This window comes from Brassica napus, chromosome C5 (genome assembly GCF_020379485.1).
Source record: "Brassica napus cultivar Da-Ae chromosome C5, Da-Ae, whole genome shotgun sequence".
In the NCBI taxonomy this organism is placed as follows: Eukaryota; Viridiplantae; Streptophyta; class Magnoliopsida; order Brassicales; family Brassicaceae; genus Brassica; species Brassica napus.
Window position 1 is genome coordinate 28,974,096 of NC_063448.1, and position 9,323 is coordinate 28,983,418.

General features: G+C 40.4%; 1 protein-coding gene across 2 annotated transcripts; it reads left to right on the plus strand.

The window, feature by feature from the left end:
• The first annotated feature begins 326 nt into the window (after window positions 1-326).
• On the plus strand, window positions 327-9,011 carry LOC125587748. 2 transcript variants are annotated; one of them, XM_048758813.1, is made up of 3 exons: window positions 327-3,824; window positions 3,907-3,991; window positions 4,073-9,011. In XM_048758813.1, the coding sequence occupies exons 1-3, from the start codon at window positions 3,412-3,414 to the stop codon at window positions 4,319-4,321; spliced, it is 747 nt and encodes a 248-aa protein (XP_048614770.1). In that variant the 5' UTR covers window positions 327-3,411; the 3' UTR covers window positions 4,322-9,011. The 2 variants fall into 2 exon arrangements, 1 of the variants encoding a protein (XP_048614770.1); XR_007324088.1 differs by having other exon boundaries at window positions 329-3,824.
• The last annotated feature ends 312 nt before the right edge of the window (window positions 9,012-9,323 follow it).

Genomic DNA, 9,323 nt, shown 5'->3' on the forward strand with positions numbered 1-9,323 from the left:
TTTTGTTTTTCAAATAGAAATTTAATTTTGGATATACATATAGTTTGCTCGATTGAATTAAATATATTTTTGGATTCAAAATCAAGTCAAGTTTTAAGTAATTATCGGCAATCCCATTATAATTTAATGCCTACTTGTTTGGACTAAAAATTTCTAGCATAACATTTTTACAAGAGAGACAAATAGAAAAAGACAAAAGAGAAAAAAAGGAGATCAGTTTTGTCGGAAGAGGCTACTGAGTACTGGATACTAACAAGAAAAAATTGGCAAATTGGGCAAATTTCAAGTTTGATATTAGGGAGTTGGGCGACCTCGAGTTTAAATTAGAAGATTGGACGAATCGTCTTTTCCAGACTTGTGAAATGTCGACAGAGGACGCGCGTGGTTCTTGATATTACGACCGTGCCACCTCTTGATTTTTTATTTAAAAATAAAAAAAAGACCTAATAAAAGAATAAAAAAGAAGGAAATTAGAAAAACCAAAACATCCCTTATATCAAAATATACCAGAACCACCTCTAAACAGCTGCAATTGAGAACCAAACATAAGAAGAATCCCACATAAGAACCACTCTCGACTGTACCCAGATCGGCATGGTATCCCCCTCCAGCGTAACGCCCTCGAGGAGGGTGACTCGTAGTCAATGCGCCAGTGATAGAGAAGCAAATCCCAAGAAAATTCCCCGACTAGGCAAAACTGCGTCTCGTTATGCAGGTATCTCCTTTCGCTAAGCTTCGCTGTGAAATTCTTTGGAAAAAGTTTTTAAAAATAAAGCGTTGGGTAAATGTCTGGATTTGGTCATTGTATTTCAGTATCTAGCACGGAGTCCGAACTAGAGGAACCTGCATCCACCGACCAAGAAGAAGCTGCATCCACTGAACAAGACGAAGCTGCATCCACCGAGCCGGAATTTATTGTCACCACGCCGACTTTCCCGGAAAGACTGTTCGCACGTAATTGCTATCCTGGCAAACCTCGACTGAACATCTATTCAAAGGCGAGTATCATTGGATCGTTAGTGAAGTTGCTAAGAGGCTCCCCTGAAATGAATTGTCTGCTAGGAAGTCAGTTTGGAGCTCTGTTCCACTTACCTGTATCGCGCTGCTCAAACTCTGCGAAACTTGTACATTCTCTCCTCAGCCGTCAGCTGGTTACGATGCGCCTATATGAGCTCTGGTTCTTGTTTGCAGACAAGCCACTACGCTTTTCTCTGCGTGAGTTCGGAGACATCACGGGGCTGAAATGCGAGCCTGAAAGGGAAAAAGTTGGAAACGGGTCAGAATCTATCGATGCCACACCTGGACGTATGTGGAAAGAGTTGTTTGAAACTGAAGATGAAGACGTGACTGTACCAGATGTTCTTCGTATGCTTGAACAGCCTAGTCTTCCTGAGTGGAAGCGGTTGCCACTAGCTCTCATTGCGCTTGTAGATGGGCTCCTGGTTTGTGGTCACAAACTTCTTCGTGTGACGCCTGCTTACGTCGAGATGCTGGAAGACACCAGATCATTTCTTCAATATCCATGGGGGAGAGAGGCATTCGTCAGCACTCTGTCTAGATTGAGACCACCTCAACCTTCTGATCCTTCTAAAATGGATAAATCCCTTTCGGTCATGCGCCTTCGTTTGAAACAGCAGTCAACAGCGTGTTATGGGTTCCCTCTGGCGCTGCAACTTTTTGCTTTTAAAGCTATCCCCTCATTGCTTGAGAAAATTCCCGAACCTAATAAAACCACTTCTTTCTTGCAAGAACCAGAAGGATGCGACTCAACAAATGCACTTCTGAATTTTGAAGACATACTTCTGGTGGAAACCCAAACTGAGGTACAATGCTGTTGTCTATCTTATTTGCAAAACAGAAGTTAAGACGCTCAAACTTTGTGTACTTATGAATGTTTGTGTTCTTTGTTTGAGGTTATTGTTACGTATTCAATCCCAGATGAAGGTGGGGATCCAAAGTGGAAGAAAGAAGTAATCGATCCCCAAATAGATAACTTAGTTCGTCGAATGCGGGAAGGGCACGAGTTCAAAGCAACAGACTTTAGAGGAGGTGATTCATCCCTTCCACCTCTGAAGCCAGCCGAAAAGGCTGAAGGTGTTGGTGTCAAAAAGAAGTGTCAAAAGCCGTCTAGGCGGTTTGGGAAAGCATGTGATGAACCTGGAAGTTCGACTCAGGCGCCTCAGCGTCCTATTCGACCTCGTCGTGGGATATGTAAACAGGCTGAACCAGGAAACTTATCAGATAAGGAGCAAGAGCTGAAAGAGTGGATACGAGTTGAACTGAAAACCCAGTTGGGTAAATTGCGGAACGAGATTTTTGACTGGTTGCATCATGATAGGGGAGGCTCGTTCACGGTTCCGCAAAACACAGCAGCCGGTAAAACAAACAGAGACAACAGTCACGCTGACCCTACCGGCATGGAAGGTCTAAAGAAGCGACGTCCGTTCAGTGGTGATGGTAATGATGAAGCTGAAATATTTTGGTCTGATAGTAAGAAACACAAGAAGAACAACGGCGATGGGTTTAGCGACGATGAGACGATGAGAATGCATGATAATCATTGTGATGGCCGTACGCCAAATGCTCGCTTCTGGGAAAAGGTAATTAATGATAAACAATGCCTGAATCCCGGTCTAACTTTTTTGAGGAAAATTCAACGTGTAGGTAGATTCAATGGCGGGCGAAGGCCCCTCTTTCTCGAAGTCAGCAAACATTCCAGAAGTCGATGTTTCAACGCCTATTGGACCAGAAATTGTATCAAAGCCAGCAAAACCGACTCTCCCGGAACCGTTGGAGGTAAATAGATTATAACAATGAATATAGGCTCTAGATATATTATGTTTTGCTGTTCAGCTTGGTTTGGTCAGGTATTCAGCGTAGATTATCAGTTGTTCGTTTTAGTTAGTGAGGTGTACATGAATACTGATTTGTTTGGTCAGGTATTCAGGTTATTTAGTTAAGGTATTCAGGTTAATTTTTGAGGTGTACAGGAATACTGATTTGTTTGGTCTGGTATTCTGGTTAATAGTTCAGGTATTCATGTTAATTTATGAGGTTTACAGGAATACTCATTTGTTTGGTCTGGTATTCAGGTTAATTTAAGAGGTGTTCAGCTTAAGTAGTCAGGTATACTGATCTGTTTGATAGTTTTCAGGTGAGAGATCAGAGGTATTCATATTAGTTAGTCAAGTGTTCAGATAATTTTGCCAGGTGTACAGATTATGTTGATTAGGTATTTTAATGTTAAACTACATCTGAATCGAAGTATTTGAATGAGCTATATCTGAACGTTGTCAGGGCGAGGGGGGAGATGAGTCTCCAATATCAGGGCTAAATTTGTTAGCAGAAGAGGTTGAAAAGGGGACACGGAGTGACAATGTCTATAAAGATCCACAGGAGAACACTTGTAGGATGCTTACCGTTTGGTCTCATCCTGAATCTTACGTCCTTCCGCCGGAGGAACAAGGTGGTAAAGCGTCACCGACAAATTCTGAAGATTACAAGACACCGCCAGAGGATGATCCGATGACTGAATGTCGCACACCAGACGTTGGGAATTCGAAGCTGAGTCGATATCTGACTAGGTCATTAAAAAAAGCAGAGCTAGAAGGGAAATGTATTCCAATAAGCTCAACCAAAAAAGATGACCTCCAGACGAAGCGTATTCCGAGACGTTCAACAAAGATTGGAGGAGTGTACACCCCAGACAAGAGATTGAAGAAGCTTTTCCAAAGCTGCAAGAAACCCAAATATACGCCCTTAGCAGACTTGGAGAAAGCGCAGTTTCAAGAGTTTCAGTCAATTCTCCGCGAGAAACCGGCACAGTAAGTTGTTTGGATATACTGTATAAATTTCTTGGACTGTCAAATGTTTAATATTGACTTTTGGTTTGTTCTCAAATTTCAGGGAATTCGAAATTGTTATTGGGATCCATGTCTCAAATAAGTTCTTCCTGTCGTTGGCGCGGCCAACAAATTGGGTCAGTACCGAGGTATTCCATTCATCAGAACTTAATCCGTTTTATTCAAGTGGTTTGTACATATTTTTCTAATGGTTTGTACATATTTTTCAGCACATTTCTGTGCTAATTAGTATGCTAGTAAGGCGACATGGACGCAATTATCTGAGTCGGAGGTGCAGATTTGTAGACTACTTCAGTATTGCGGGCATCATATCAAAGTTCGCAGAGTTCGAGAAGGCCTCAGATAAATTGGGATTCAACTGGGGAGGGCTTGTCAGTTTCAGTTTCACCGAAAAACGCCGCGTCGGAATGACAAGAAGGTGTTGTTGGTTGATGTGGACAGGGTGTACGCCCCAATGATGTGGGGAAAAGATCATTGGGTTGGTCTTGTGATCAACTTGACATGCAGACAAGTGGAGATTTTGGACTGCAACATTCCCCTTAATGAGTCCGATAATGAGGTGAACAAGCACATGGCTTATCTTCTACGCGCATTGCCTCATGTCTTAGCTGCGTTTTCGCCTCCTTCCGATAGTAGTCATCCTGAAGAAGACCAAGCATTTTCATGGGTGCGTCCAGACAATATTTACTTCAACGAAAGGTCTGGCGACTGTGGACCATGCGCGGTCAAATTTCTGGAAATGCATGCAGCGGGATACTCCTATGAGGATATGGGGCAGATCGATGACAAAAAGGTGGACATATTCTGTCAGAAATACGCGATGGATACCTATGAAGAATTTATTGGAAACGCAAAAGTTCAAAACGATGGTTGAAGACGTGTATACTGCCTGCTTCATTTCGTTTGTTAAACCGAATTGTTAACGGTTATTGTATCTTTTCATTCATCCAGACACTATAATTCAAACAGATCAATTTATCTTTGAAGGTTTTATATCGTATTTCTTATATATTTAGGGTTTAGGGTTTAGGGTTTAGGGTTTAGGATTTAGTGTTTAGGGTTTAGGGTTGCATGTTTAGGGTTTAGGGTTATTAGAGTATAATATCCATGCAAGATCTCACCATAGTGTGTTAGTTATTTGTTTCAAAGGAAAACAATTTCAGAAGTAGTTGGTGTTTTTACTGTTTCATTTAATAAGTATTAGTGTAAAATTTAAAAATTGATTGGAATAACTATTTCTCTGAGTGTTAGGTACAAAATGTGGGAGAGGACAATAACTTTCCTAGTAACTCATAAAACTCCTTTGTTTATTTCTTTATTCTATATATACATATTCAATGCTTCTGATAAACATCTCCAATAGAACTCAATAGTATGGCATCTCTAAACATCCCCAATCTTCCAGAAGAAATTTTGTGTAAAATAATAGAGATGGTGGGAGCGGATTCATTCTACTACCTTGGTGGTATTTTGCGGGCTGGGAAACGCGGTTATGCACTTGTCCACGAACCCTCCGTCTTAAGGAAGTGTAATGTTCAGCCAATGGTCACCTTTGCAACATGTCAAATCTGCACTGGTGGTCAGTTTCGAGAGTTTTTCACCAAGTGCGTAACAACTGGCAACACAAACGCTATCTACTATGAAGGGCTCTATGCAGCACTGATCGTAGGTCCTGAGAAATGTATTAGAATATTGCAACCAAATGTCCCAAATCATGATTTATCAACTTTAGCAGTCGGCATTTTCAACGTGTGTATTGGCAATGACAAGGAAGCCAGTAAACTGTTTCAGCAGTTCGAAGCTAATCACCCTTCGCTCGGATGCGATAGTTGGACTGGGAGCTGATCTAGAGTGGCGATTGATATCATTTTGAGCGCCATACATGAACAGATATGGTGCATCTTTCAAATTTCCGGATGATGAGGTAATCAAGTCACCAAGCTGCCTTTATGGCCATGATTACACAGTCGATTTTGAAGGTTCTTGTAAAAACTGCAGGCTATTTTGGATATGCTGCAACATTTCTCACATCCTCTAGGACTTTATTTATGTTATCCTCGATGTTATCTGTTTTCTATCGTATAGCTTAAGTATTCGTAGACCTTAAGTATTCGTATACCTTAAGTATTCGTCAATGTTATCTGTTTTCTCTCGTAGACCTAAAGTATTCGTCAATGTTATATGTTTTCTCTCGTATACCTTCAGTATTCGTATACCTTCAGTATTCGTATACCGTTTAATCAATGAAAAGTGAGTAAAGATAAATATTAATAGAATTATGAATAGAGATGTCAATTGGGCTGTCCATGTCCAATGGGTATGTCCTTTGGACAAAGCAGTTTATTGGACATTAATCTTAAGTCCAAATTGTACCTAGTCCAAATTGTCCAAACACAAAAAAAGACCATTCCAAAACAGACCCTTCCAAATAGAACCATAAACCATTCCAAATTGGACGTCCATGTCCAAATGGTTTTAGCCCATCTAATTTGGACTTAATAGGTTTCAGTCCATTTGACATCCCTAGTTATGAATGTTACGTAATAAAAACGAGTAATTAATGGAATTATTCGTAGACCTGAAGTATTCGAATACCGTCAGTATACGTAGACCTTAAGTATTCGAATACCGTCAGTATTCGAATACCGTCAGTATTCGTATACCGTCAGTATTCGTATACCGTCAGTATTCCTATACCGCCAGTATTCGAATACCGTCAGTATTCGTATACCGTCAGTATTCGAATACCGTTAGTATTCGTATACCGTCAGTATTCATATACCGTCAGTATTCGAATACCGTTAGTATTCGTATACCGTCAGTATTCGTATAATTAGCAATTCCTAATTTTACTAATATTAAACATGCATAAAAAGACAGCAATAATAAACAGAAATCATAAATTTTATTATATAATATAATAAAGAGTTCAAAAAAAAAAAAGAGATCAACATAATTACAAAAAACAATAAAATTCAAAATATTTAATAATATTAAAAGAGGAGGAGGTTCCTAGTCGGAGTCGGAGGTGCTGGAGTCGGTGCCGGAGCTGTCTGGGTAGTTGTCCATCCTGAACTGCCCAGAACCCAATGTGTCGTCGGTCCAGTCGGAAGCGTCGTCATCCACGTCCGTGTCCATCTGCATCCACTCCCAGTAGTCACCTTCTTCATCGTCCTTTAACCCCGTCTCTCCTTCGCCGGGGTATCCATAACCCTCATCCTCCGGGTCACCTTTTCTCTCCGCCTTGCGAGCACGTTTGCTACTGCGGTGATCGGGGCTTGTGCGGCGGCGTTTGCGAGGGCTGGATGGAGGTGTTTCCTTTAACCCCTCCTCGACTTCCTCCGCCTCCTCGAACAGGGCCTCGAGTGTGGCGAACTCCTCAGTTTCCAGACCGTCGCGGATCTCTTCCTTCAAACCGGCCTTGGCCAACAGGATCAACTGCTGCTCGGTGCGTTCGCCGACTATAGGCAAACTGTAAAAGAATCGTTTGTATTTTGCGACGGTCATTTTGCCCTGGCTGATATCAGACACCATTTTTGGAATGAAAGAGTTTTGCAGAGAAAGAGGTTTGCAGAGAATGTGTTTAGAAAGATGAAAAAGATATTAAATGACAACAGAGTAGTATATATATTACGAAAATAATTAATTAATTTTTTGGTAACAGACGCGGCGTTCCATTACTACTCCTCGGTTTAAACCATGCGAATTAAATCGTTGCGACTCCTCGGTAGAATTAAATCTCCGACTGATTAGACCATATGAAATGAAGTAGGAAACTTTCTTGTCGTAGACAGAGTTCACTTAAATTTATTGGCGTGTTAAAACCATAAGTGTACGCGTGTTCGTACACCAACGAAGAGAGAGATGAGAATACCTTAAGTTCATACATTCATTAGTACAAATATGTATAAAGAAGATGTCTTTTCCGTGTCAGAAGGTTGCCCTAATTTCAAACTACGTTATGAAGCTTACGTAACCGAGGGGTATAATGATGACTTCGTACACCCTAACCGAGGGTGTATAATGATGACTTTTGTACACATTATGAAACTACATTAATTCAAATGGGTTTGCTTCTTAATTGGATATGGATAGGCCCATTATGAGATAAACAGTTAAAATTTGATAGAAGAGTACAAATTAACCTTAATATAAAATTACATAACAGAGTACAAATTAACCTTAGAATCCCTTAACCTTAACATAAAGAGTACAAATTTGATAGAAGAGTACGAAAATTACATAATAGATCCGACAAATGCTAAGATCAGCGATCCACCATAATTAATTGCTTAAGCTCTTTGATCTCCTCACGCATTTGCGCAAGTTCAAATTGCAGCTCACGGCGGAGCGACACCTCCTCAGCATACTGACTTCTCAAGCAATCCAGCTCTTCCTCGAGGGCGGTAAGGCAGTCATGACGGATGTGCAAACCATCGTTCTACAAGAAAATATATTAGATTTGTTAGCTAAAAACAATACCATTTCCGTTAACAATGGAGGCAAATTTAAGTATTGTGAACTCCAATATTACCTTAAAATCTTTGCATACGTAATAGTTTCTTCCTCTGTCATCAGCTTCCACGGTGATAGCTCCACCGCAGATACACTTCGTTGGAATTTTGTAATTGGCATAGACACAATTGCTCACCCAGTCATACTCCCTTTTGTGATGCTTCATCTCTTTATAGTAAGGATCCGTCATTTTGTGGTACTGGTGAGTGTGGTGAAGAGAGATTGTTGAGTGTTGTGAAGAGAGATTGTTGGGTGTTCTGAATTCTACTTAAATAGTGCAAGATTGTAACGGCTATATTTTACTTCAAAAGCATTTCTAACGGTAAGTTGCTTCAAAAGCATTTCTACTTAAATAGTAGAATATAATATTGAGAGGGATATATTCACCATTTTTTTTTCAAACGTGTTTATTGGTTCATAGAATTTTAGTAGAATCATAAAAAAATGACACATTACAAAAAACCACATCAAGAGTTCATTACTCATCCGATTTATTACATTACAAAATAAAGAGTTACTTGAATATGATCACCAACCCAAGTAAAACTAATATAATAACCATTCCACCAACAAAGTATTCGAAGCCATTGGTTAACCTTGTTCTGTTTTCAGCTAACTCAGACACTATCTTCTCTAGCCTAACCAGCTTCTGCTCAGTCTCATTCTGGAGATCCTTAAACTTGTTAAGTTGTGGGTCATAGTCATTCCAAAAGGTAAGATAATCTACCTTTTCAGACAATTGAAGTGTGTGCGTATCCCTGGCTCTCATCTCCTCCATAACCGCCTCATCCCACCATTTATGAACATGACAGTCTCCATCATTAACATAATCACACGTGTAGTATCTTCTACCTGGATCATTTACAGTGCGAGATGTTGCTAGCTTAGGCCGACCACCACAGTAGCATGTCTGCGGGAATCCAAATTCGACCTCGGGTTGCGGAG

Bases quoted from the DNA above. Each gene is read 5' to 3' on its own strand.
- LOC125587748 (XM_048758813.1), top strand. From the start codon at position 3,412: ATGCTTACCGTTTGGTCTCATCCTGAATCTTACGTCCTTCCGCCGGAG. The intron at 3,825-3,906 runs GTAAGTTGTTTG...CTCAAATTTCAG, and splicing joins CTCCGCGAGAAACCGGCACA to GGAATTCGAAATTGTTATTG. The intron at 3,992-4,072 runs GTATTCCATTCA...CATATTTTTCAG, and splicing joins CAAATTGGGTCAGTACCGAG to CACATTTCTGTGCTAATTAG.